This window comes from Emys orbicularis, chromosome 23, assembly GCF_028017835.1.
Source record: "Emys orbicularis isolate rEmyOrb1 chromosome 23, rEmyOrb1.hap1, whole genome shotgun sequence".
Taxonomy (NCBI): domain Eukaryota; kingdom Metazoa; phylum Chordata; order Testudines; family Emydidae; genus Emys; species Emys orbicularis.
The window spans coordinates 11077546-11105160 of record NC_088705.1 but is presented as its reverse complement, the minus strand read 5'-3'; the positions used below and the strand labels follow the sequence as shown (position 1 = coordinate 11105160).

Genomic DNA, 27615 nt, shown 5'->3' with positions numbered 1-27615 from the left:
CGCTCCGGCTCCGGCTCTCTGGAGTTCACACAGGGAAAGTTTGTTTGGGTGGGTGGGGCTCGGGGGCCCCACGTGAGCTGCAACTGCCTCAACTCGGGAACTGCCGCACTCCGGGCGGAAGCGGCCGTGCCCGGCTTTCTGCCCCGGCCGGGGGGATCCGCTGCACGGGGCCCCTCACCGCAATAGCTCTGGGCCGGCGGGGGGGCGAGGCGCCAGCATGGCCGGGGAGAGCCGGCTGGCGGAGCGCGCGGGGAGCTACTGGCAGGACCCCCTGGCCATGGCCATCGCCCCCAGCAAGCCGCTGGCCGGGTCCCAGGGCCGCCGGGGCAGCAGCAGCAGCCGGGGCCGGGCGCTGAGCGTGGTCTTCGTGCTCAACGAGGGCTCGGGCGAGTCGCTGCCCCTGCGCTGCCTGCGGGACGCCTGCCGGGAGGTGCGGGCGGAGCTGCAGACCGTCCCCTTCGGCACCCTGGCGCTCGGCGACCCCGGCCCCCTGGACCGCTTCTACAACGCCGGTGAGATGAGCTGCGCCCGGCCTCAGCCCGCGGGGCGGGGCTTCGGGCGCGGGCAAAACAAGACGAGCAAGTCGGGCGGCTTCCTGGCGGGGAGGGCGGGGGGGTCACTCCCCATTTCTGTTTCTGAGCCCCCAGCCTGGGAGCTGCTGCACCCCCAGGGCTGTCAGGGGTGGGGGCGAGGGAGGGGAGAGAGCAGGGCTGCTTCTGGGCATGCCCCCCCCCCCACAGCCAGCTGCTGGCATATGAAATGGGCCTTCTCCTTCCTTGAAATCATCCAGCCCCTGGAGGCTGTTATCAGCTGGGGGCGGGGGGTTGTACACCACTGACCTCTACCAGGTGGAGTGGGAACTGCTCATCTGTGTGTCATAGCCCCCCTATTATCTCCCTGGGGAGATTCTTCTTTAGCTCACATGGCCGGAGCCTGGCCTTCCGGAACAGAGAGCTCCGAGCTCCATCCCAAGCGTTTCTGTGAAGTCCCTCGATAGTGATCGATTCTGTGTAATATTTAGCACCTTCCATTGCTAACGCCCACGAACAGCCTTCCTCAGGGGCGCTGGGACAGTTTTTGTAGTGGGGGTGCTGAGAGCCATTGAACCCAACTGTATACGATAGAAACCACGTCAAGCCAGGGGTCGCGGCAGTGCCCCTGGCACCCCCTACTTCCAGCACCTATGATCTTGCGCTATTAAAATGGGGTTTGTCTCTATTCTGTTACCCTCATTTAACAGGTGTTTGAATGTTTGCAGAGAGGCTAAGTGACTTGCCCAAGGAGAGATCAGTGAGCAAAGGTGTGTGAGCAGTGGGATTAGAACCCAGCTCACCTGACTTCCCTGTGCTCTAAGCACCAGACCATCCTGCCTCTGTTTCCTCCTCATTGACCTGGTTACTGTTTCCCTGCCATCTTGGGGGAAGAATGGCAAACCTTCATTGCTTTATTACACAGATCCCGGCAGCTCCGATTGTTCTCTGCTCAGTTAGCATTGCGGGATGGTGCTGCCTGAAAGCAGACAATAAACTATCCCTTCCTAACTCACAGTCCAGGAGTGTGTGTGTGAGAGAGAGAGAGAGAGAGAGTGTGTGTGTGTGAGTGAGTGTGTGAGTGAATTTAGTGACCAGATGTCCCGATTTTATAGGGACAGTCCCGATTTTGGGGTCTCTTTCTTATATAGGCTCCTATTACCCCCCACCCCCTGTCCCGATTTTTCACACGTGCAGTCTGGTCACCCTATTTAGTGGCGATGAAAGCTACCAGGAGAGATGCAACATAAACACTGGCAGTGCCAACTACCACAATCCTGACCAGGCACGGGATGTCCCACTAGGTGTCAGAGGGCTTCCAATCTCAATGGAGAGAGCCCCGCAAATCTGCACATGTCCACAGACCACGTGCGCGGATCGGATGCGGATACCAAATTTTGTATCCACGCAGGGCTCTGTCAATGGACTAATCATTCCCTGGCCACTCTGCTGTGGCTACTGGTTGTGCCACTTTCTCTGGACTGTGGATTTTGCTCTGGCGTTTATTTTCACATGTCGGAGAAGCTGCTGGAGCATCTCCCTTCACTGGCAATTTTTCAGTCAAGAGTGGCTATTTTTCTAAAGGAGATTTTTCCAGATCGACCAGGAGCCAATTCAGGGAAGTTCTCTGGCCTGTGATGCAGGTGGTCAGATTGGGTGTCCCTTCTGGCTTTATAATCGATGAATGTCTTTTAAATCTGCTATGGGGGGAGGCGGTTTTATTCTAGCCTACTAGACTCCTCACCACAGGGGTGGCGAGCTCTGTGTACGCTCTTCGAGGACAAATCAGACGTGAGAGCCTGGCCCTTTAAGAAGGGCTCCGGGGTCAGAAGCTACTGGAGCAGAAGGATGTCAAACGATGTGGAAATAACTTGTGCAGTGTGGTCACTGACTTCCTGTCGGTCTGGGGTTTCCTCACCCGACATCTGTGATGCTCCCGATTCCTCTGGAGCAGAGGAGGGACCTCAGCCACCCGCATCCCGTGGCCGGGGGGAGTGGCGGCTTGGATTTGTGCCCTTGGCAGTGGGTTGGGGGGCTGGAAGAAAAGATTCCTCCCCTCCCCCTAGGAGAGGTTAGGCGGGGGGATGTTCTCTGCTTAATGTGATTTATTCTATCTGAATGGTCCCATCTCACCTTCAGCCTCTGTCGCCTCTATTCTGGCTTCAACGCAGGCAGCCGGGCTTGGGGGAGGAAACACTGTTTTATCGATAATGCCAGGAGGTTGGCTGGCAGCCTTGTGTGACAAAGAGATCCCAAGGTCAGAGTCTGGCTAACCCACGGGCAATGCTCCTGGCCAGCTGAATGAGTCGGTTGTTCTGGCGTGTGCCCTCCAGCACCATGCTGCTGGCCAGAGTCACTAACTGGAGCGGGCAGAGGGACAGGGGACTCAGGAGTCCTGGGTTCTGTCCCCGGCTCTGCTACTGACCTTGGATAAACCATGCCAGGGCCTGGCTTTTCAAGAGCCACTGAGCACCTGTGACTCTGCTTGATGTCAACAGGAAGTGTGGGTCCTTGGCACCTCAGGAAATGGGGCCCTTAACCTCTCTCTGCCTCAGTTTCCCCTAGTGGTGCTATAATACAGCTGGACCTCAGCGTGCGGGCAGGTTGCGAGGGTTGAAGTGCTGCTGTTTTTTGTTACCCCTCTGATGGTGAAGCGCAAAGTGGGTTGTTGCATGGTCACTGGGGGTGCCTCACAGTATCCGCGATATCCGCACCCGGTTCTGTTCTAGCTGCGGGTCTGGGGAGGCGTCTGGCTTTTCCTGGCCCACTGAAACGGTCTGTAAAACCTGCCTGCGCGTATGTGTTGCAATGATCAGCCCACCTGGCTACCCCAGGGGAGATGGGGCTGGGCCTTTCATAGAATCTCAGGGTTGGAAGGGACCTCAGGAGGTATCTAGTCCAACCCCCTGCCCAAAGCAGGACCAATCCCCAGACAGATTTTTACCCCAGTTCCCTAAATGGCCCCCTCAAGGATTGAACTCACAACCCTGGGGTTAGCAGGCCAATGCTCAAACCACCGAGCTATCCCTCCCCCCCGCGTGGGGTTCGGTGCCCTCTGTCCGCTATCGCTCCGCTCTCCTGGAGGGAATGTGAGATGGACGGAGAGATGAAGCAGTGACGCTGCGGCCTGCAGGAGCCCTTGGCTGGGGATGCATCCTCCTTCCTGTGCTGAGTAATGGGGCCTGGTGGTTTATGTGCAATAGCCAGAGCAGGCAATGGGATTTGCAGGGCTCCGTGTTGCAGAGCATGGAGGAGAGCGGTGGAGCTGCACTGAGCGGTCTCTGGCCAGGAGAGGTAGCGATCAGGCTGGCCTGTGAGGGTGAGACCCAGCATCCGGGGTGAGGGACGTGCCTAGTCACCTGCCCCGTGGGCTGATCCTGATCACGTCTCCTGTATCCCCATTGCCAGGACATTCCAAACCTGCAAAGTGAGTCTCTTTGCTAGTCCCTTGGGCTCAGGGGAGGGGATTGAGGGAGATTCCCCAGCGCCCCAGACCTGTCCTCGGCTGCATGTCGGTGCAGGAAAGGCCGTGAGTGATGTAGGCTGGTGTCTGATGGTCCCTTGTTCTTTCCCCGCAGATGTGGCCGTGGTGGAAGTGAGCAACTCCTTGTGCCAGCCCTCGCTCTTCTACCACCTCGGGGTGCGGGAGAGCTTCAGCATGACCAACAATGTCCTCCTGTGCTGCCACACCGACCTGCCGGACCTGCAGGCCCTCAAGGTGGGTGGGGGCGGTGCCCCTCTGTCCCGCAAGCCGCGTCCGAGCTCTTAGCCACCGCGTGTGCGAGAAATGGCCACGTTAGCCGGGAAATGTCTACGTGGGAGACGGAAACGTTAGAGAGGTAAAATCAGGTGGTTAGAGCAACGGACTGGGAGCCAGGATGCCTGGGTTTGGCCTCTGCTTGGCCCCCTCATGTTGCCTCTCTGTGCCTCAGTTTCCCCACTTGTAAGTCCGGAAGGGCAATACTTCCCTCCCTCACAGGGCCGAGGTCTTGAGATAGGAAGCGCTAGATGAATGCAGCTCCCCTAGTCCTTTGCAAAAGCTGTGTGGGCTACTTTGACTGTAAGCTCTCTGCTGAGCCCTCAGCACTCGCCAGCAACTTGAACTCAGCGGGATTCTCGGCTGTGAGCTGGCGGGGTAGCAGAATAGGAGGAGGCTGCTGCAGACACCTTGCAACGTGGCGTTATCCCTCCTCGTCGTCCATCTCCTGTGAGAAGGAAACGCCTGGGCCTGGAATGTGGCACGAGGAAACTGGCAAGAGCAACCTCAGCTGATCCAAACACTGGACTTTTTGAACTTGCTGCTTATTACTTGTATTACGGTAACACCTAGAAGCTCTAACTGAGATCGGGGCCCTATTGTGCTGGGCACCGTACAGGAGCATAGGATCAGTCCCTGCCCCACCGAGCAGACAGTCCAAACAGACCACACCCATGGTGGCGGAGAGAGAGTATTTTCCTTTTTTTTTTTTTTTTTTTTTGTACAGGAGGCCTACAGAGACAAAGTGACTTGCCCAAGGTTCACCTGGGGAGTCGGTAGCAGAGCTGGGAACTGATTGCAGATCTCCCGAGGCCCAGTTCGGTGCCTTAGCCCCAAGCCCATCCTTCCTCTCCTGGGTTAAAATGAAGCCTGTATAAAAAGCACCGTTCGGAACCGGAACTGAACAGCTAATCTAAATGGCAGCAAAATGAATGGGATTTTGAACAAAGATTAGCTGGAGGCTGGGGCTCTAAGCATTTTATTTCTGGTCATTGGTCAAGCGCTTAGGAAAGTCTGGCTCTGAATGCATCTGTTCTGGGCCACTCCAGCGCGTCTAGCCCTAGTGGGCTGGTGGGAATCTTAAAATCCCCGTCTTTCCGATTACCCGTATGCTTCTTTCTCTCGCTTTGTTTCCAGCATGGAAACCGCTGCTGCAGTCTCAGGAACCATTAGACAGGAGCGCTTTCCGCTGCCCCAAGCCCCGGAGCCTGGCCTTTCCCTGGGATAAAGCCCCCATCTCTAACCCTAGCAGTGGGGGAGATCTGCTGCAGCAGTCACGTGACTATAGAAACCGGGTGCAAGACAGCAATCGGCATGATGTGATTTTGAGCGTCTCTAGCGTATGGGGACCTCTCAGAGATAGTCACGAATCCTCTGTCCTGGGAATAAACCATTAACAGCGGGGGAGGGACAGGCCAAGCCGCCCCTGCTTCAAATCAGATGCATCTGTTCTGAGAGTCTCTTTTTGTGTCACTTTCACCCTATCACCTTTCAGTACCTCGGCCCAGTGCTGGCAACTAGCCCTGCTGCTTTGGGAAAAATTGGACCTGAAATGTCAGCTCAGCAGAGCCTTTTGGCCCCGATCCAGGATCCAAAGTCCACTGAAGTGGATGGAAAGACCCCCACAACTCCAATGAACTTCGGATCAGGCCCCAAATACAGTAACTGCTTGGGACTCTTCAACCTCTAGCTGCCTTGGTCCTTTTAGGAAAAAATGCCCCAATACCTATGAATACCTAAGCCCCACATGTTCCCATGACCTCCCCTCCGTAGGCATTACTGACCCAAGCGCTGTATTTCGGGTGTGGTTCTGACCTACGGAGGGATGAAAGGGCACTCCAGTGCCAGGCCACGGAGGGGGGGTGGGGGGGAAGCGTACATCAAATGGCTGATCTGCTGCTAGGCTGTAAAATACAGACTGCCTCCTTTCCAGGCCCTCCACCCAGTGACCCTGAGCCAGCAAAATGTTAAAGGTCTTGTTTTTCCCAGTAATGAAATGATCCCGACTAACGACCTATTCTGCAAACACCCTCTGCTTCCAAAGTTGGTGCTGCACTCGTCCAGGGAGAAGGTTCAAACCCAGCCAGATCCCACCAGAAATAGATCCGTTTTTCCATTCCCCTGATCTCTGTTGCAGTTCGGATGTTGGCGAGAGAGAGCTGAGCCCGAGTGCTGGGCCCTAGTGAATTTCTCTGTCTCGGTGTGTCCTCCTGCTGCTCATCACCATGGGGTCTCACCACCTACCATGTAAAATAGATTCCCAAATTGGCTCGTTTCAGTGGCTAACATGCTCCGTGTCAGTTGATGGACAGCTAAATACCCACTCTCTCTCTCTCTCTCTCTCTAGGAGGATATCTGCCAGAAGAACTCAGTAAGTGTAATTTACTTTCTGTGAATCAATTTTTATTTTTTTACCTTGTCTGTTTATGCTCATTTCTTCTCTCACACATACCCCCCTAAATCCTCACCCCTGTTATTCCAGTTCTGGGCTCGTCCTCTCAGCCCTGGCCTGCTGCAGCCCCTGTTGTTCCAGTCCTGGCATTTTGCAAACAGCTCTGTCAATGCCGCTTAGTGCTGGTTCATGTGCTGCCCCCCCGCCCCCACCACCCACCTCCTGTTCCGCATGAGCAGAAACAGGCTGGGAAGGATAGAGATCCCCCCAGCCCCCCATGTCCCTGATTCAGTAGCAGGGAGCTGATCACATGGGACGTGCCCAGCTGAATCTTACAGCAGGTCCCTGCTCTCTGCACCTGGTTTGCTGTCAGAGATGGCGGGGGGGGGGGGTAATGATGGCTGAAGCCCCCAAACGTGTTTCTGCCTGTGACCTAAAGCCCAGGTTCAGCTGCTCCTCGGTCTCCCCAGCCCGATGATTGCACCCCCTGGGAGACACGAGCTTAGCTTGGGAAAGCGAGGCTACAGTTTTCTGGCTGCGCGAGGTGGGCTCAGGCTTCTGCTGGGGTGTGGACACCTTCGTTCACCACCACCTGCCTCTGGTCAGATGCCCAAACTCCCCTTGGCCTGAGAGCTACGGATTACCCACCCCCGCACCTGGGCCTGGCAATACCCTGGCCCCAAGGAACCTGCTTGGAGAGGGCCTGAGGTAGGAAGCCTTTCACGTCTCTCGCCTGCTTGGGGAAGTGGTTTCAAGCGGTCTGCTGTCAGATGGCAACAACTAGTGAGCGGCCTTATTGCTTTTCAATGGGGTGTTAACTCTGGAGCTTAATAATGGCTATTTAAATGCCAAGGTAGTTTAAGTCTTTCACTGCTGATTGGAGAATGCAGCAAAGGAGCGGGACAGATTGTATTAAAAAGGCCTGTGCGGGCTGTATGGTACGTGACGTCGTATTTCGGCCGCCCGAGTGGGCGGGGTTTGGCTGGAGCTGGGGGAGAGTTCCACTCCTCTTCCTTTCCCTGCTGTCTGGAGGATGTTACATGAAACGAGTTGGTGGGTCTCAGCACAGCAGCGTCTCTGTCACAAACGCCACCGCCTATATGGGGACCACGTGGTATCCCTCGCTGGCCGTCTGGGCTGAGAGCCTAGGGAATGAACGGGCTGATGGGGGGACATGGGGGAGAAGCCCAGCCCCCTGACTCCTGGCACCCCGTCTCTTCCTGGCAGGACTGCAGCGGCACTTACACCTTCATCCCCTACGTGGTGACGGCCCAGAACAAAGTCCTGTGCTGCGACGCCAGCACCATGAAGTGCCTGACCGAGCTCTTCCAGCCCAGCTTCAACGTGGAGGCCTTCTTCACCCCCCTGGCGGGGCGTCTCACCAAGCTGCTGGAGGGCACCCCCACCAGCTCCTGGTACCGCACTGCCCGTCCGAGCGCACTCAGGGGAGGGGGGGGGCTTTCAGCGAGGGCAGGGCCCGGCCCCTGGAAACCGGCTCCAGCCGAAGCCTGGGGGGTTGAGTGGCAGTGCCCCCTGATCAGTGAGCTTGAGAGGACAGGCTGGGGGGAGTCTTCCCTGGGCCCAGCTGGGGCTGGCACAAGCCTCTGGCTGGCACCTAGAGGCAGGGACATAAATGCAGCGCTGGGGGGTTAGAACCGGAGGGGGTGTGGGGTGGCACCACCCAGCTCCGAGCATGGGGGCCCAAAGCAGATGGAAGGCAATGGAAAGACTCCTATTAACTTTAGCCGCCTTTGGCTCAGACCAGAGGTGGGCAAACTACGGCCCACGGGCCACATCCGGCCCTCAGGACCATCCTGCCCAGCCCCTGAGCTCCCGGTCGGGGAGGCTAGCCCCCGGCCCCTCCCCTGCTGTCCCCCCTCCCCCGCCGCCTCAGCACACCGCACCGCCACGCTGCTCCTGCCGGGCAGCACGGCGGCGTGGCTGGTTCTGGCATGGTAAGGCGGCAGGGAGCGGAGGGTCCCAGGGGGGCGGTCAGGGGACGCGGAACAGGGGCAGGGGTTGGATAGGCATGGGAGTCCCGGGGGCCTGTCAGGGGGCGGTGGTGTGGATAGGGGGCGGGGCAGTCAAGGAGCAGGGGGGGTTGGATAGGGGTGGGGTTCCTGGGGGGCAGTTAGGGGCGGGGGGTCTTGGGAGGGGGCGGTCAGGGGACAAGGAGCAGGGGGGTTGGATGGGTCGGGAGTTCTGAGGGGGGCAGTCAGGGGGCCGGAAGTGGGAGGGGGCGGATGGGGGTGGGGTCCAGGCTGTTTGGGGAGGCACCGACTTCCCTATCCGGCCCTCCATACAGTTTTGCAACCCCAGTGTGGCCCTCGGGCCAAAAAGTTTGCCCACCCCTGGCTCAGACCCTGCTCCCCCGGGCGAGGATCCCCCGGCGTCCATCGCTGGTTTCGCTTTTATTCCGACTTGACCTGCCAGGGTAGCGCTGAGGTCAGCCCTGCACAAAGAGCCGGGAAAACTGCCCAGCCCGGGCTCAGCCTGCCCCTCCTCCAGGGCGCCTGGACCCCCGTCTGCCTGTGTGCAACTCTCAGCACATCGCTGCCTTGGCAGGAACTAATGACAGAACGTGACCCTCCCCGGGCAAGTGGGATTAATGGCCGAGCCCAGGGAGATTTGCTGGCCGGCCCAGGGGGTGACAGGAATGCACGGCAGGGGGATTAGGGCGGTGCTGTGCCCCTGCATGGGTCATTGGCAGCACCGATTTGAGCCTGCCACTGCTGGATCTTAAAGCAGCCGCCTGAGCTAAGAACCAGCGGTAGCAGGCTTATCGCCCGCTGTATGTGGCCCAGCCACCACTAGGGGGGGCTCGAGCGCTGCACTCAGCAGGTTGGTTCTGGCCAGGGAAGCACCTTCGGAGGTCCCAGGTTTGATTCCCGCAGCCGATGACCTGCCCAGGGCATGGTGTTACGAGGGATGGCCCGTGCAGGGAGCTGGGCTAGGTGGATGTGCATCAGTGTGCCCTTGTTGCCAAGAAGGCTAACGGCATTCTGGTCTGTATAAGTAGGGGCATTGCCAGCAGATCGAGGGACGTGATCATTCCCCTCTATTCGGCATTGGTGAGGCCTCATCTGGAGTACTGTGTCCAGTTTTGGGCCCCACACTACAAGAAGGATGTGGAAAAATTGGAAAGAGTCCAGCGGAGGGCAACAAAAATGATTAGGGGGCTGGAGCACATGACTTAAGAGGAGAGGCTGAGGGAACTGGGATTGTTTAGTCTGCAGAAGAGAAGAATGAGGGGGGATTTGATAGCTGCTTTCAACTACCTGAAAGGGGGTTCCAAAGAGGATGGATCTAGACTGTTCTCAGTGGTACCTGATGACAGAACAAGGAGTAATGGTCTCAAGTTGCAGTGGGGGAGGTTTAGGTTGGATATTAGGAAACACTATTTCACTAGGAGGGTGGTGAAGTACTGGAATGGGTTACCTAGGGAGGTGGTGGAATCTCCTTCCTTAGAGGTTTTTAAGATCAGGCTTGACAAAGCCCTGGCTGGGATGATTTAGTTGGGGATTGGTCCTGCTTTGAGCAGGGGGTTGGACTAGATGACCTCCTGAGGTCCCTTCCAACCCTGAGGTTCTATGATGAGCTTCCCCAGCCTGTGAAGTCCAAGGCCCTCCTCTCCCTCCATGAGAGCCGGGTTCTCTCAGCTCCCCAGCACTGTTCTCGGTGAGCGGCCCCATTGATTCCAATGGGAGTAGTGGCAGAGTACAAGGTTGCTCTCCAGAGCAATGCCCTGGCCGCTAGACGTCGTGGTGTTTCAATGCTCAGGCGTTTCCTTGGGCTCTCTGCGCCTTGGGAAGGTGCTGATTGGAGCAGGCACCGTACAAGTTCCAGACATGACCACGCCAAGGAAATATGTATTCTGCAAACTGGGCTTTTCCCTGCACTCCTCAGCCCCCTGCCCGTATGGGAGTGGCACAAGCTAGGGGCAAACCAATGGGCTGCAGCCACTTTAAGCTGCTTAAAGGCATTTTCTCTCTCCTTTTTCTGTCCTCCATCCACACTGCAAAAATAGAGATTGGCAAACCTTTCAAGGCCGAGTCTCCCCGTAGTTCCCCAAGCGGGTGGCAAGCCTGTTTCCAGTTAAATAGCCTGAATTTCAGAGATTGGCTCCTATACATCTCACTCCCGTTGCAGGGTGTCAACATTTAAAGGCCAGTCACTCTAGTTTGCAGGAACAGGAAGCGCTGATTCTGACCAGGCTCAGCGGGATTGATCCGGTCTCTAGCGCAGTTCCGCTGACCGCCCCAGCTGTGAGCCTTGCATCACACTGTCTTCTTGCATCCTTTGTGGGGAGGAGGACGACCTATTTCTGGGGCTGGAGCTGCAGAACTGAACTGTGATGCAATGACTCAGGCATAGTGCGATTTCCTGCCTTTTGAGATGGGTCAGCCTCCGGAGATAGCAACAAGGGGCCCTTCGGCCTCCTGCTGGGGGATTCGCAGTCATGGGAATGCAGGCTGGGGTGATGGGTGTAGTGGGAAAGGCCCAGGGCTGTGAGATGTTGCGGGGGGGTGGGTGCTTCCAGGCGGGTGCAATCTGCCTCCCGGAGCCTGCAGGCTGTGCTAGCACAGGGGCCTGCTGCCTGCTCCCTGAGATGTCTGCTGAGGCTGGAGATGTGGAGCACTCCCAGGGGAGCCAGCGCGGGGCTCTGTGGGACGATGACGGCTACCGGAGAGGCGGGGGAAGCCCTGCACTCACAGCTCGCTGTGAAGGCCTGGGGGGCCCCAGCGCTGGGCTGTGGGGTCTGCACCTGTCTGTGCGCATGGGTCCCCACTGCGACTAGAGAGGGACTTGAAGGAAGTGAAACTAGGGGAGAAAGGGGCTTTGTGTCACCCCTCCCCCAGCTCCCCATCCCTCACGGCTCAGCCCCACCCTAGTCTGAGGTCCCCTTTCTGACCCCTTTTATAGGGTTACCATATTTCAGCAAGCAAAAAAGAGGATGTGAGGAGCCCCGCCCTAGCCCCGCCCCTGCCCCTCCCACTTCCTGCCCCCCTCAGAACCCCCAACCCTCCCCCCGTTCCTTGTCCCCTGACTGCCCCCTCCTGGGACCCCTACCCCTAACTGCCCCCCAGGACTCCACCCCCTACCTAAGCCTCCCTGCCTCTTGTCCCCTGACTGCCCCCTCCTGAGACCCTCCCCCCATCCTAACTGGCCCCCTAGGACCCTACCCCCTATCTGTACCCTGATTGCCCCAACCCTTATCCACACCCCCACCCCCAGACAGACCCCTGGGACTCCCACGCCCCATCCAACCACTCCCCACCCCCTGACAGCCCCCCCCAGAACTCCCGACCCATCTAAACCCCTCTGCTCCCTGTCCCCTGACTGCTCCGATCCCTCTCCCCACTCCTGCCCCCTGACAGCCCCCCCCAGAACTCCCAACCCCCCCCCGCTCCTTGTCCCCTGACTACCCCTTCTGGGACCCCTGCTCCTAACTGCCCTCCAGAACCCCACCCCCCCACCTAAGCCTCCCTGTTCCTTGTCCCCTAACTGCCCCCTCCTAAGACCCCCCACCCTAACTGCCCCCCAGGACCCTACCCCCTACCTGTACCCTGACTACCCAAAACCTTCTCCACCCCCCCAAAAAGCCCCCCCCCCGAACTCCTGACCCCCCCCCCCGTCTCTTGACTGCCCCCTCCAAAATCTCCCTGCCCCTTCTCCTGCCCCCGGCCCCCTTACCCTGCCGCTCAGAACATGGTGTTGGGCTTTGTGCGGAGCCGGACACGTGGCTGCGCTCCCCAGCGCAACACACAACCTGGTCCCACCCCACCCAGCAGGGGAGGAGGAGCTGCCGAGGCCCGATGCAAACGGCCCGGCAGGCCGGCCGGCTCAGAATGCGGGGGGGCGGGGAGGAGGAGCTCTACAGCTGCTCCGGAGTCCAGCCCGGCAAGCTGCGGGGGAAGGGCTCTGGCTGCCAGAGCCCCATGCGAGCGGCTGACTTTCCTGCAGCCCTCCCAGCCGCGCCTCGCTCTGCCTGGGGGGGAAATCCCGGACATTTTTAGTGATTTACAAATTCCCCCCCGGACGCTATTTTTAACACAAAAAGCAGGACATGTCCGGGTAAATCCGGACGAATGGTAACCCTACCTTTTAGGCACTCCCAGGGCCGGGCCAGTTCCCTGCCCCAGGACTGCGCCAGGCAACGGGGCTTCCACCCTTTTCCAACTCCACCTTCCCGGAGACTTTGCTGCCAGGGGGAGACCTTCCTAGTCTGTTCTCCACAGCCCAGCTCAGCTCCATCTGCTGCTCGTTCCGCCCCCTTGGGCCCACCCCAGATGCGCCCTCCCTCTTGATGAGAGGTAGCGCCCTTCAGATACGTGGTCTCCCTTGTCCTCTACCTTGGTGGAGGGGCTGAGGGTTGAGTGGGCCATGGGAACTCGCTTCTCACGTGGGATAGGTGGGACGTTGTCCTGCGGATAACTAGAGTCCTCAGACCCCAGGGCTGTCAAGCCGACCCCTTCCACTACCACTGAGTGCCCCTAGGGGAGTGTGGGTAATTGTCCAGGACAAAGGCTTCCTCCCCATCAGGCCTATGATCCAGCAGTGGGCTGCGCTGAGCTCCAAGCATGGTGGTTTTCCAGCGGCTATTTCCGGGAGACGATCCGCCGGGACATCCGCAAGGCCCGGGAGATGTACAGCGGGGAGCAGCTGAGCCGGGAGCTGGCCAACATCCAGCAGCGCCTGGACAGCGTGGAGCTCCTCAGCCTGGACATCGTCATGAACCTTCTCCTGTCCTATCGGGATGTGCAGGTGAGCCGCACCCGGCCCGCGCCAGCAGGGCGGGTGGGACGATGGGTGAGGCGGGCGGTGGCTGGGTCCTCGGAAGGAAGCGTGGCCTTGGGAGCACCAGCCCAAGCTCACGGGAGATGGCTGCAGAGGTGGGGTCGCGGCCTGGGATGCCCAGGGGTAGGCCCTGGCTTGTGGCTTTCAGAGGAGGTTGCTGGCCCTGGGTCACAGATACGAGCATGTGCAGCGCTGGCCCATGGCTCTCCAAGGGGGAGCTGGTAGGGCTCGCCAGGGTCCCCGGATGCAGAGCCCCCATCCTTGGCCAGCGCATGCGTCGCTGCAGCCGGCTGCCCAGCAGGCCTGGCTGTCACCAAGGCGGTGGGTGGCCATGCTGGAAGAAAGGTCTCCCGCAGGACACCGGGGTTCTGCAGGCTCCACTGCCTGCCCTGGCACAAGGGCCGTTTCCTCGAGTGCACCACGACCTCCGGATGCGTGGCGCAGAAGGAGCTGCGATCCTGAGTGGCGTGGTTTGCCCGCCCCACTGCCGAGCCCCCTGTGCTGCGTCAGGCCCGGCCTATTCCCCCCCCCCGGGACCTCCCGCGGGATGCAGATGGCAGCCTGCTCTGCCTGACCCCCGGCTTCCTCGGCAGGACTACGATGCCATCATCAGGCTGGTGGAGACGCTGCAGGCCCTGCCCACCTGCGACGTGGCCGAGCAGCACAACATCCGCTTCCAGTACACCTTCGCCCTCGAAAGGTGAGACGCTTCCTTGGGCAGGCGCAGGCCCCGCTCCCAGCCCCACGGGGTACCGAGCGCCCTCTGCTGCCAGTGGAGCCGGTGGGCACCCGTCGTGCTGGGCCGGGTGCTCGGCAGGGGAAGGACGGGGTGTCCTGCGTATGGACGCCGGTGCGGGGCTGAGAGGATCGAAGCCTGAAATCCTCCCTCCACCGGGCAGCATCCGAGCAAGCTTCCGCCAGGCTGCCCCTGCCCAGTCTGGGGATAAGAGGGGAGATCAGTCCCCGGGGTCCATTCAGCCCTCGGCCTCTGCAGCGACAGAGCACAAAGGGGGCGTTCTATCCCGCCGGGCTGAGAGCCATTGGCCTGGGGAGTGGAGCTTGGACCCCAGCTCTCTCTTTGATGCTCCTCTTTGGGGCGTTTGCTCGTTGTGCCTGGTGGTTGAGCACGCCCGTTATCTGGGCAGGCGGAACCAGCCCGGGGACCGGGAGAAGGCTCTCTCCGTGCTCCTGCCGGTGGTGGAGAGGCGAGAAGGGGCGGCGCCCGACCTGTACTGCATGTGTGGCCGCATTTACAAGGACATGTTCATCGGCTCCGGCTTCACGGACACGGAGAAAAGGGACCAGGCCTTTTACTGGTAAGAGCCAGGGCGGGGGGCTCTCCGGCGGGGATGGGGTGGGAGGCCCGTGCCAGGGAGACTGGGGTGGGCTCCTTGGGCCAGCGGGGTTTTGAGCACAGACACGGAGCACGTGCACTTGACTGGGTGTGCAAAGGGCTGAGTGTGCAGCCACTCCTGAGCGTGTGCATGGGTCTATGGGCTTTGCTGGGTTCTGGACGCCTGGGTTCAGTTCCTGGAAGGGACAATGTAGAGGCAGATAAGCTGAGTTTATGGGGTGTTACAGAGGAGACCTTACAACCTGTCTGGAGCAAGTGGGTATTAGAGACAACCCCCTCCCCCCTTGGCACCTTGAGAGTCCTAGCTCCCCTGGCATTGGAATTAATGCCCCTTCCCTGCACTGCCATATATCGGTTGTTTGCTGCCCACCACCCCAGAGCTGGCTGCATTTCAGTGGTGCTGCCTGGGATCCGGCCGGATGACTGTTTCGTCACTGGCATCTCTGCATGTTTGAACTCCCCAGGTACAGCAAAGCCTTTGACACGGAGCCGAGCCTCCACTCTGGGATTAACTCTGCCGTCCTGCTCATAGCAGCCGGGCACCAGTTCGAAACCTCCGTGCAGCTCCGGCAAATAGGTGAGTGGCTCTTCCCCTGCCGCTGTCGTGTATGGGTAAAGCACCGTGAGCCTCCGGGGATTATAACAGGCTCTCTCATAGTCCTGGCACGGCCTGGACGATGGCCCAAGGAAGGGCTATGAGGTGTGTGGGGTTTATGGGTTTGTCTCTCTTGCACTCTGTGGCCAGATGAGTCACTGAGGGGGTCCCTTGGAATTCCGGGGGGGGGGGGGGGGGGCTGTCCGTCCCGCTTCTCTCCCATGTCCTGTGCAGTTCAAGCGGCAAGGGAAGGGGAAGCTTCATCTGCTAGAGACTGGGGGACGTTCTTTGGTTTGGGGTGGGGGTGTAGCGAGAGCAGGGGGTACGGCTGGGGCCGCTGAGCCATGGGGGTGGGGGAGAGAGCGTGGAGTGGGCGGGGCTGGGCCGAAGGGGCTGGCGTGGGAGCAGGGGAGGGGATGGGGGAAGGCGGAATGGGGCAGGGCGGTGGCTGGGTGGGCCTGCCCTGCCCGGGCGTGTCTCCGCCCTGCCCTCAGCGGTGAAGAGGAACCTTCCCCCCCCCCGCCCCCCCCCCCAGGCGTCCGGCTGAGCTGCCTGTTGAGCAATAAGGGCAGCGTGGAAAAGATGCAGCACTACTGGGACGTGGGCTTCTACCTGGGCTCCTGGATCCTGGCCAACGACGTCAGCAAAGTCATCCGGGCCTCGGAGAAGCTCTACAAGCTCAATGCCCCCGTCTGGTAGGTGGCAGAAATGCCAGCCCCTCCCCAGAGCCTAGGGGGGACCCCCAAACAGCAGCACCCTGCCTGTGCCTCCAGGAGGGGAGCGCTGCAAGGGGAGGGCAGATCGGCCTTTGACTCTCAGGCTGGGTTCAGCTTGGCCCGCTTCGGGGGGCAGGGTCTCCTCTAGCGGCCCCTTGCGTGGGAGGTTTCACGCGGGCCTTTGGGCATGAGCCAGCCCGTGGGGCTTTCCCAGTGAACCGTGGGAGAACTTGTCCATCCTGGGCACATGGGGGATGGCACGGGAGACCTGGCAGCACCCAGAAGCTGTTTCCGCGGTGGGGTGTCCCTCCCTTCCATCTCACCCTCTGCCCCGGCTGTCACTGCAGGTACCTGGCCTCCGTCATGGAGACCTTCCTCTTGTACAAACACTTCAAGACCTGCCCAGAGACGAAGACGCCCAAGCAGGAGCAGGCTGACTTCTGGATGGGCTTCCTGCTGGCGTCCTGCCAGCCCTTCGTCTCCACGGAGTGCTGCCCGGTGAGGAGCCTGCTGGCGCTCGGTGCGGCGGGTCGCCTCCGTGCGTTGAGTCCAGTCCCGTCGCGCCACTAGAGCTGCCTCCGGCCTGGCGCGTGCTGACAATAAGGGAGGGTGAGGGCAGAGTTAGCCCGGGTGATTGGCGCCCAGGTCGGAGCATGGGATGGGAGGGGTTTGTCGGTGGGTGGGGGTGGGGGCGGGGGCTAGGGTCCACACCCAAGGAAAAGCCAGGCCAGCTGTGTGGTGAATCAGACCCCCCCACACCAGCCTCTCTCTCCGCCTCCCTTCCAGGTGCTGATTCTGGAGCTGAACAAAGTCCTGCAGCCAGCCCAGCTGACGGTGTGCAATTGCGAGGCTGAAAAGTCGGTGACGGTGTGCCACATCTGCCCCCCGGAGGAGGTAGGGCGGCTTGGAGCCCAGGGAGCGAGCCCACCCCTTTGCCGCCCCTGATGGCGATGACTTTCTGGGCTCCCGTTGTTCACACTGCGTGTTTTTTTGGGGTTTATTTTCCCCCTAGAGAGGGATCTCCAGCTGGACCTTTCCGGCTTCCTCCATCCGTGGAATCAGGTGAGGAGTTTAACTCTTTGGTTGCCCTTTGGGGTAGCCTCTCCGTCAGCCTCGGCGCTCCCTGGTTAGCCTGCGTCCACCCGGAAATCCTCTCTGCGTCCCCAGCAGAACCCTCCTCCCCCAGCACCCTCTTTGCACTGGGGAAATGTCCATCTTGGTTCCCATGCCCAGGGCTAGCTGGAAGCGCGGGGGGTAAGCCTGGCGGAGAGTAAGCCTGGCTCCCCCAGCTGAGTGCCTGGCCCTTAGTGGGTCCCGTAGTAGGTGTTGGCCTCCCCAGCTGCGTATGGCACAAGGAGCCAGAGAGGGACCTACCTGTAGGCAGGAGATGGGCAGCTGGGAAGGTCCTGTGCTGCCTGGCAGAGCAGACTCCAAGGGCCATGGCATAGCCGGTTCGTTCAGTGACCAGCCCCCTGCAAGGGTGGAGTGGGGGGCACGGAGCACGGCTGGCCCCGAACGCTCTGTGAGCGTCGCCCCAAGGGGGCTGGCGTGGCAGGGAGGAGGCTTCCCCGGTGTGGGGAGGAGCCCTGTTACCTGCAGTGCCAGCCCCAGAGCTCTGGATGTGCCCGCACCCCACCCCAGCCCACCCCCAGGGCCTGCAGCCCCATGGCTCCTGCTGACGGTGCCGCCGGCCTGGTGAGGGGGCCCGTGCTGAGCCGCAAGGACAGAGCAGCCCATGAGCACACTGGAGCTGGGGGAGGTTTCTGGGGTGAGGCTCGGGTGGGAGCAGCCCCCCCCCCCCCACCGTCACACTCACTGTGGGGTGTGGGGCCGGCCTCTCTCTCTCTCCAGCATCTCCAAGTGCGACGAGCGCTGCTGCTTCCTGTACGTGCTGCACACGGCCGAGGACTTCCAGCTGTACTTCCCCACCCAGCACCACTGCCAATGGTGAGCCAGGGAGTGGGGGAGGGGAGGGGCAGGGCCCCCCAATGCCTCTGCCAATGGTGGGTTGAGGGCACTGGGGTGGGGGAGGGGCAGGGACCCCCAACGCTGCTACTGCTGGTGGGTCGGGGGTGCTGGTGATGGGGCAGGATGGGGAGGCAGAGGGACCCCCTAGCACCATGGCGCTGGTGAGCTTTGGGGACGGGATAAAGGATCTGTCCCCCGACCCAGAGCCCCTGCTGGGGAGGGGGGAGCAGCTGCCCTGGGCTGGGTTTGAGGGGTGAAGGGCCAGGCGGGGGAGGGAGCCCCAGTCTGTGGGGCTGCCCTAGGCCCTGCCCCACACATGGCATTGCTGCGTCTGTCCAGGGGTCCCGTGGTTCTGCCAGCCAGCAGGGTCGGTGCTCTGCCAGGGTGGGTCGCTGAGCTGGTGTGTGGTGGTGGGGAGGTTCTCCAGGGCCCGTTGCCCAGCCTGGGAGCCCCCGAAGGGGCCGGGCAGTGGGGCCACGCCCAGGCACCCTCTCCCTTCTCTGCCGGCAGGTTCTGCAAGCTGATTCACTCCTTCGTGGCCGAGTTGGCGGTGGGGGGCGAGGAGGCAGGCGACGGCCTGGACGAGGACCTGGAGGTGAGTGCCGGGGGCGGGCGCGGGCTCGCACTCGGAGCAGGCATCTCTGGTGGATGCTGGGGTGCAGCTCGCTGAGCTGGGGGTGCAGGAGGGGCTTGGCAGGGCCAGCTAGCCCCAGGCATGCTGACCCTGCTCTGGCCTGCGCAGTACGACTACGAATACACGGAGACGGGCGACAGGGTGATCCTGGGCAAGGGGACCTACGGGGTTGTCTACGCCGGGCGGGACCTCAGCAACCAGGTGCGCATCGCCATCAAGGAGATCCCGGAGCGGGACAGCAGGTAGGAGCCGCGGTGGGGGCGGGGAAGTGCTTCCTGTGGACCCCTCTGTCCTGTTTTGAGCTTCAGCTCAGACCAGTCAGAGACTGTCACCCTGAGTGCCCCATAGCTCCCAGCCAGCAGACGAGCATGCCCTGCGTGTCGGTGTGTAAAGTCAAACCAGGGTATTGAATCCAGGGTGAGATCTCTGGGGCTCTTTGCCCCTCTTTTCTAGGCCGAGACCAGTGCCCCCACTGTGCGGAAAGGTGCCAGGGAGTCTGGTGGAGAAGGCTCCATGCTGGTCTCTCCCCCGCCGGCGCTTTCCGCGATACACACGGATCTGCCCCTGCATCCTCCTCTGTGCCAGCGAGTGGCCAATTGCAGCTGGATGGAGACGTCGGGAAGCAGCCTGCTTCCCCGCTCCCCAGCCGTGTCCGCTTCGAACACGTTTTAGTTCCGTGTTTCCTACCTTTGGGGGGTTACCGTACACGCCCCACGCAAGAATATCAGAGATCAGGGTGTTATCGGTTTTCCGATGGCCCCTCACGCGACCCCCATTAGGTACGGATCTGACATTAGTGAGTTGGGGAATGGCCGAAACTCCCTGCCCCATACCAGTGACCCTCAGGCAGTGGGTCCTGCCCTCCCCTTCCACGCCGGCTGGGAAAGTCAGGGTACCCAGCAGCATGGTGATCTCGGGCCGTAGGGGTGGGGGCACGGGAGGTAGATGAGTGTGACTTGGTGTGCAAGAGTCCCAGTGTGAGCGCACTAGTGTCAGGGTGGATGGGCACCTGCCTGGTCCTGGTTCTCACCTGCCCTTCCCGCCCCGCTGGGAGGGGATGGCCTTGCTGAGTGCGGGGCACTGCAGCCCCATTGCCCAGCCCCCTGGGAGGGAGCAGGCAGGCTTGGCCCTTTACCTTCACTGCCCCGGTTCCCGCCGTGTAGGTACTCGCAGCCCCTGCACGAGGAGATCGCCCTGCACAAGCGCCTGCGGCACCGGAACATCGTCCAGTACCTGGGCTCCATCAGCCAGGACGGCTTCATCAAGATCTTCATGGAGGAGGTGCCGGGAGGTAGGCGAGTGAGCGTCCGCCCCAGGCTGGGGATGCCGAGGAGAGAGCGGCCGAACCTGGGGTCTCCTGCACAGAGCAGGGTGCCCCAGCCTGGGAACGTGCTGCCGTCCATCTGGCCTGTCGCAGACCCCACGTCCCAGGCTAGCTGCCTCCTGCCCTTGGCGGCCCTTGGCTCTAATGTGGCCTGGGGTCTTCTCGGGGGTTCCTAACAGCCTCGCATTGCTCCTGCCCTGCCCCATTCTGTGCCAGCCCTGGGCCTGGGGTGTGACGCTGGGGCGGGGGCGGGCCGGGCCGGGTTCCCCTGTGCTGGGGCGGGGGGGCTCGGGGTGGGCACACGGGCTCAGTGGGGTTCCCATCTCCGTCTCCATCCCCAGGGAGCCTCTCATCCCTCCTGCGCTCCAAGTGGGGCCCCCTGAAGGACAACGAGCCCACCATCGTGTTCTACACCAAGCAGATCCTGGAGGGCCTGCGCTACCTGCACGACAACCAGATCGTCCACCGGGACATCAAGGTGAGGGCGTTGGCTGGCCCGTGTGAGTGCGGGGTGGGAGAAACGGCAGCTGACTAGGGCCCACCCAGCTTACGGGGCCCGGGGCCTTCCCCGGACTGGAGGGGAATGGTGGGCTAATCCAGGGACTCCGCCACCCTCAAGGCTGCTAGCCGGGCCCTGTGCTGAGTCCCAGGATGGTTTCCAACACCTCAGCGGGCTGCTCTGGTCTCCGCAAAGCCGCCGGTGTCCCAAGCAGGGCCCCGGCCTGCCCCCCGCTCTGGGAGTTCCAGGGCATCTGGTCTCACCGCCCCCTCCACCTCTCCTGGCCCCACAGATGGGGTGGATCCACCCTCGACCCCCAGAGCAGGACAGAGCGGGAGCGAGGGGCATTAGCGGATCTGGGGGAGGGGGGAGCACACCCTGTCTCTGAGCACTCGCCCCGGGAGGCTCTCCACAGATGTGACCTGTTCTGATTGGGGGGCGGCGTTTGACAGGGAGACAACGTCCTTATCAACACCTACAGCGGGGTGCTGAAGATCTCTGACTTCGGGACCTCCAAGAGGCTGGCTGGGATGAGCCCCTGCGCCGAGACCTTCACAGGTGAGGGGCTCTGGTGCAAGCCCCCCGCATTGGGTTACGGCATGCTGGGCTGTGGGAAGGGGCCATTTGCCATCTTCCCCTCCCCCCCCCCGATGGGGGACACTGAGGCCCAGTGACAGGCACAGGGGCATCCTCAGGACCTGGCAGGAGGGGAGGGAAGGGGTCCCCGGCCCATCTAGGTTTGGGAGGGGCTCGCTGGCTAATCTGGGGCAGGCAGGGGGTGTTGGGGGCTGGCTTCCCTCAGTTGCTCTGGTCTCTTTCCAGGCACCCTGCAGTATATGGCCCCGGAGATCATTGACCAGGGCCCCCGAGGCTATGGGAAGCCGGCCGATATCTGGTCCCTGGGCTGCACCATCATCGAGATGGCCACGGGCAACCCCCCGTTCTATGAGCTGGGCAGCCCGCAGGCCGCCATGTTCAAGGTGAGGACGGGGCTCGCTGGTACCTTCGGGGGGGAGCTGACTGCTCGGGCTCCTCTCTGAGTGTGGGGGCTGGCGGGGGAGGGTTATGGCTTCCCCCACTACAAAAGCGGGGGGGTGAGTCTCGCTGCGGCTCCCGGTGGACAGGTGGCCATGCCCCAGTCTGGCCGCCATAGCCATTGACCAGCCCCTCGTTGGCCGCCTCGGCAGAGAGACCAGGGCCTGACTGAGGCCCATGGGGTGACGTGGGGGAAACTGGTGCTGCCCGCACAGCGGGGTACCTGTGGGGGGGTGAGCCAAGGGGCAGTGCCCCTCTGGGCCCACTCCCTGCTAGGTGGGGACGGGGGGCCAGGGCTCTGTGATGGCCCCTCCCTCATCTCCCTCTCCAGGTGGGCATGTTCAAGATGCACCCCGAGGTGCCCGACTCCATGTCGGGGGCAGCCAAGGCCTTCATTCTCCGGTGCTTCGAGGTGGATCCGGATCAGCGGGCGCCCGCTGCAGCCCTGCTCCAGGAGCCCTTCCTCACAGCCCCCAGCAGGAAGAAAGCCAGGAACCAGGCTGTGCCAGCTGCGGAGGGAGGCACACTGGGGGCGGGTGAGCTAGGAGGCAGGGGACAGGGGGGAGCCCTGGGTGGGGGGGGGCAGGAGGAGGAGATGGGAAGGAGCCCGGGGGGGGCAGGACATGGTATCTCGCAGGTGGGCTGTGTTCCCTGGAGGAGCTGAAGTAACCGGCCCTGTCTCTCTGCAGCCAGCTCTCCTGCCCCTGCAGCAGAGGGGGCCAGCGAGGCCAGGAACCCCTCCTTGCCCTTCCAGGCCCCCAGGACAGCTGCCAAGGCAGACAGCAGCTTGCCAGCCCACATCTCCAGCGAGGTGACCCAGAGACGCAGCTACCTGGGGTATGGCGTCCCTTCGGGGGGAAGGAGGGGCAGGCTCGGGAGGAGGCTGAGGATCTCAGGCTGGGGGGGGCGGGGGGGGGATAGGGCCACACACTGCACCCAGCAGCACAGCTGGACACTGCACCTCCAGCCGGATGGGTACGTTCCCCACTAGCGCCCCATAGCCACACCCTGGGTGCGGGGCAGCCCCATGCCCAACCATTTATCCCTGGCTGGGTTTCCTAAGCCCTCCCGCAGGGCGCACGGTCTCGGGGCGGTGGCTGTCGAAGGGGAGCCCCCTGCCTTAGGGGATCAAGCAGCCAGATGTGCCCACGCTGCCCCCCAAGGCCTCCCCCAGCCCCTGCTACATGTAGGGCCAGACCCAACCGGGGGCAGCAGGCTGGGTTTGTAGGGCAGGGATTGGGCGACACCTGGTGGTCAGCAGCTGTCACTGCAGCTGAGTTTTATGCGATTTCACCCCCAGCGCCCACCGGGCGGATGGGGCAGGCGAGTGGGGAACGCAGACTCTGCTCTCCGGAGCGCCCCGCTCCCCGTGATGCAGGGGTATCAGGAGGGCTTGTCCCTGGTGTTCCCAGAGCCCGGTTTACCGGCTGGCAGCCACAAGCTGCTGCTGTGGCCGATGGCAGGGGCCTGGGGAGGGAGGTTGTTTTGGAGGTTTTTTTGTCCTGGGATTCTTGGTCCAGGGAGATTCGGATCGGATGACAGACCCCCCCAGCTGTCCCCCACGCTGGCCCTCACTCCCCAGGAGGGGGATCTGCAGTGCACAGGGATGGATGCCCCAAGTCTCCCTGTCCCACCAGCCCGAAGGGCCTGCAGTGCTGTGGGGTGGCTCCCCCTGGAGCATGTGAATTCCTGCTGCCCCCCAGAACAGCTTGGCTGCCCGGGGCGGGTGTGTGGGGACTGACTGGGCTGCTCGTGTCTCCCCTCTTCCAACCCTCCCCTTTCGCTGCGAGCCCCAGCGCTCTGGGTGTCCGGAGGTGCATATCCCAGAGGGCTAGACGGGCAGCAGAGCCGGGTGCCCCAGGCAGCCCTGTAAGGGAGGCGTCCTTCCCATCCCAGGCTCCACAGTGGGTCAGCTGCAGTCCTGGATCCTCTCTTTAGCACAGGCCTGCCCCCCTGCAGTGCCCAGGCTTCACTGCATGTCCCTGCCGCCCCCCCCCCCAACTCCCGTCTCCCCAGGGCTGCCGAGGAGCCAGCTGGTTTGGATTGCAGCAGCTCCCCCGCCCCCGAGGAGAGCGGCGGCATGTTCCTGCTGAAGAAAGACAGCGAGCGCAGGGCCACCCTGCACCAGATCCTGACCGAGGAGCAGCCCAGCATTGTGGCTGCCTTGGAGGAGGCCCAGAGCCAGGTCAGTGCCGGCCCCTCGAAGGCTCGGCAGCCAGGCCCAACCCCTCCCCTGCACGAGGCAGACAGCACGCGGCTCCGACCCCTCTGCGGCAGGTCAGGGGCTAAACTCCCCGCGCCAGGCTGGGGGCCGCTCATTCAGCCTGGCTCCAGAGCGGGGGGGTCTGCAGTCGCTTTATGGCCTTTGTCCTTTTCCTGGAGCCCGTCACGTACGACTTCCATCCACTCACTCGCTCTGGCTCGGGGAGCGTCTGAGACCCCTCCCGCTGCCAGCCCAGCCTTGCGTGGGAGCCCGTCTGCGCTCGCGCCCCCAGGCTGAGCCTTTCCCTTCCCCGTTCAGAGCTGGGACGGAGGGAGACTGTCCTCGGAGCACATCGCCCAGCTGGTGTCCTGCCTCAAGAGCTACATCCGCTCCCCCAGCCGCCGGCAGCTCAGCCAGGACCTGCTGGGGCTCCAGGCCCCGCTGCAGGCGGAGGGCCTAAGCCTTCGCCACGTGCAGGTGCCACTCTTCAGCTTCCAGGACACGGTGAGTACTCAGCCCTTCCCAGGAGGCTGCTGGGCCGGGCCGGGCCACTTCTCCCTCCACACCTGGCCCGGGACCTTTAAAACTCAATTGCCCCAAGTACCGAGCACCCACTGCCTTAACGCCTTGATTGCTGGCCTCACCTGGGCAGGCACAGGAGCATGGTGGGTGTGGCCAATGAACAAAGGGGGCGGGGCTTCTGTAATCCCAGGCCCGGTGGGGACCCCAGAGGGAGCTGGGGGGTCGCCCCTCGGGGCCTGCGGTGGGCTCGGCGTGGCAAGGTCTCCGGCTGGCTCCAGTGCCGGCGCGGCCCATCCTCTCCCATCCCTGCAGGTGAAGCAGCTCCTACGGCAGCACCAGATCAAGCCGCACTGGATGTTCGCCCTGGATAACCTCATGGGCCAGGCCGTGCAGGCAGCTTTCACCATCCTCGTGACAGGTGCGTTGGCGGGCGGGTGGGGGGAGCTGTGTGGTGGCCCTGGCTCCTGTTCCGCTTGGATCCAGCCCCATGGGGAATCGGGGCCCGGCCGGGCGGCAGCTGGATCCCTAGCGGAGCGGCAGTGGGTTTGCGGCTGGGGCGGGGGTCCCATCGGAGTGCTTTGGGGTGCCGCTAAGGTAACTTTCCATATTGGGACTGTATATAGAGACGGCAGCAGGAGGCCCCCGGCCAGGGCCTTGAGACCCAGCTCTCTCCACCCTATCAGCTGGCACAACCCCTGGGCCCTGCCCGTGGAGTTCTGTGCCTGAGGCCGCCGGGCAGGGAGATTTCCCACCAGGAAGCACGGGGTGCCTGCCCGGGCATAGAGTCGTGGGAGAACAGAGGCAGGCAGATGCTACCGCTAGTCCCACTGCTGCTCCCACCCCTGCCCGATGCCCATGGAGCTGTGGGGCTGCCCTGACCCTTCAGCTCCCACTGCCCAGAGGCATCCCTAGGGCTCACGGCCTTCTGCCCACCGTCCCTAGCCCAGGCCAGCCACCTCCCCGCTCCCCTTCTTTCTCCCGCGCTTCCAGAACTCCGGGTGAAGCCGCCGCATCTCCTGGGCAAAGGTGGCAGCGAAGAGGAGGTGGAGGAAGATCCAGAGGCGCAGGGAGCGCCTCCTCCCCCGAGCCAGCCCAGCGGGGGGAGGGGCAGCGTGGAGACCCCAAGTTCTGGCGTTGGCAGCGGCACCAGCACCGAGCTGGGCTTCCGTACTGCCCCGGCGGACTCCCTGCCACTCCTGCTGCAGCTCAGCTACCTCCGCGCGGAGACGGGCAGGTAGGAGCGCCCGGCTGCTCTCCCGCGTGGAGGGGAGCCTGGCCCGCAGCCAGCTGTTGGGCCCAAAGGGGCGGGAGGCGTGTTCTGTGCCAGCCTCTGCCCTCCTGGCCTGGATCCACACACCAGGGCGGTGCCACTCTCCCAGTCCAAGGGCATTAGGATCCACACTTGGGCTGGGCTCCCAGCTGTGGCTCTGACGTGCCCAGGCTGGGCGGGGTGGAGGGTGGGGGAGTACAGTAGCAATCGCCCTCCCCCCATCACCCCCCCCACACACACAGAGCGTAGCCCTCGATTCCCAGCCCCTCTGCCTTGTCCCCCCGGCGTGCGTGGCAGGCTGCTGGAGGCGTTGCTGGAGAAGGAGCGAGAGTGGCAGAGGCAGCTGCGGAGGGTGCTCCAGGCCACGGAGCAGGAGGCCAGGGCTCTGCAGGGATCCAAGCCCCTAGGTGAGCGATGCCAGGACTCGCCGGAGCTGGGCTGGGGGAGCTCTGTGGGGCTGCTGGGCACAGTGGGGGAGGGGAAGCAATGGGAGATGGGCATGGCAGGGTGGAACACACCTTGGTCTCCCCCCAGCTGACCACATCGGGGCAGGGGCTGGGTCTCCCTCCGAGCCCCACGTTGGGGCCCATGTCTCTGGGGCGGCGAGCGGCTGGGTTTGTCTCCCCCGGGCCACACATCTGGAGCCTAAAGACATGGGGGAGGCTGAGCCGCAGAGTCCGGGGGAGGCTGACCCGGGTCCGAACCCTTCTGTCTGCACAGCCTTGGCCGCGCACCCCTGGGGGCCCCAGCAGGGGGCGGTGGACGCCCCCCTCGTTGACTGGTTACAGAGCCACGGAGCGGATGAGGATGCGACCACGACGGTACGTCCCCTGCGCTGTGCGAGCCAGGCCGAGGGGCCAGTGGCTTGGGGACAGCCCTGGGCCCCGCCACGACCCCGGCCTTAGCAGGGAGAGGGAGAGGCAGGCTCCAGCGGGACACCTCCTGCTCCCTTTCCCCCAGGCCCTGGTGGGGTGGGGGCCGGGTGCCTGGGCATAAGGCAGCTGGGTCTGGGGCGTCCCTCCCACACGCCCTGCCCTCCAGCACTCCCTTCCCCATGGAGCCAGTGGGGTGGCCCCATCCCAGCTCTGGCTGCAGCGCCCCTCGCTGACCAGCTCCGCTACCTGCTTTCTCCCCCAGTTCCTGCAGCACGGCTTCACCCTGCCCGACCTGCTGACCTGCGCCACCCGCGACGACCTGCTCTACACCGGCATCAGGTAGGGGGGGGAGCCAGGGCCGGTGCCCCAGCCCTCTTCCCCAGAGGGGCACTGCTGGCTGGGCCAAGAGGCCACGCCTAGGGCTTGTCCCTCCCAGCCCAGCCACAATGGCTGGGGGTCGGTGGAGCGAGTTGCTTTGGTGAACCATGAATCCTGTCCTGGCAGCCTGAGCAGACTCTGCCCTGGGAGCATTTCACTGCAACTCTGCCTGGGAAAGACCCTGCCCTGAGTGGGGCGTGAGGCCCACGGAGACCATCCCCCTGTGTGGCCCCCGTCCCATCCCCTGGGCACCGGCCAGAGGGCGAGGCATTGAGGCTGTTTGCAGCCAGTGCCAAGGGGGGCAGGGGGCAGGGGCGTGTCTCACTCGTCTCCGTCTCTCCCTGCCAGAGGGGGGCTGGTGTGCAGGCTATGGGGAGCCATCCAGGAGCACCGGAAATCCCTCGCCAAGCAGGCGCAGCGGGAAGCCGAGTGAGAGACGGGGCAGCCGCAGCCTCCCCTGTGGCATCGGCCTCCCCGTGCCGTAACGAGCTCCCGCGCTCAGCCAGAGCTGACCGCCGCCTTGCCGCCTTCACGCCCTGCCAACCAGCCACGCCGCCTCTGCCCTCAAGCTGGCAGGTGGCTCCTACCATCGCTCTGCTGGGCACCATGGCCCAGAGCAGCCTCATGCCCACTGCCCTGCTTGACCCTGGGCCCCAGAGGCGTAGCGAGCGCCCTCCGTACCCTCCGACCGGAGGGGCCCCGCAAGGAAGGGGGCCCCTAAAAGTGGCAAAATAAATACCGCATTCCAGTTTCTGCATTGTAAGG

At 62.7% G+C, this 27615-nt stretch overlaps 1 protein-coding gene across 1 annotated transcript; it reads left to right on the top strand.

Annotated features, from left to right (window-relative positions):
• The first annotated feature begins 217 nt into the window (after positions 1-217).
• Positions 218-27283, top strand: MAP3K6 (mitogen-activated protein kinase kinase kinase 6). The gene is made up of 29 exons (XM_065421666.1): positions 218-512; positions 4109-4248; positions 6635-6658; positions 7907-8094; positions 13276-13444; positions 14071-14177; positions 14623-14793; positions 15296-15408; positions 15962-16121; positions 16490-16640; positions 16929-17036; positions 17155-17204; positions 17994-18089; positions 18621-18705; positions 18853-18986; positions 19908-20035; positions 20410-20546; positions 21020-21125; positions 21390-21547; positions 21934-22138; positions 22292-22439; positions 23619-23787; positions 24124-24309; positions 24640-24745; positions 25318-25561; positions 25895-26004; positions 26318-26418; positions 26735-26811; positions 27199-27283. Exons 1-29 carry the CDS (start codon positions 218-220, stop codon positions 27281-27283), a joined length of 3951 nt encoding a protein of 1316 aa, XP_065277738.1.
• The last annotated feature ends 332 nt before the right edge of the window (positions 27284-27615 follow it).

Bases quoted from the DNA above. Each gene is read 5' to 3' on its own strand.
- MAP3K6 (XM_065421666.1), top strand. From the start codon at position 218: ATGGCCGGGGAGAGCCGGCTGGCGGAGCGCGCGGGGAGCTACTGGCAG. The intron at 21,126-21,389 runs GTGAGGGGCTCT...GTCTCTTTCCAG, and splicing joins CTGCGCCGAGACCTTCACAG to GCACCCTGCAGTATATGGCC. The intron at 26,419-26,734 runs GTACGTCCCCTG...TTTCTCCCCCAG, and splicing joins ATGAGGATGCGACCACGACG to TTCCTGCAGCACGGCTTCAC.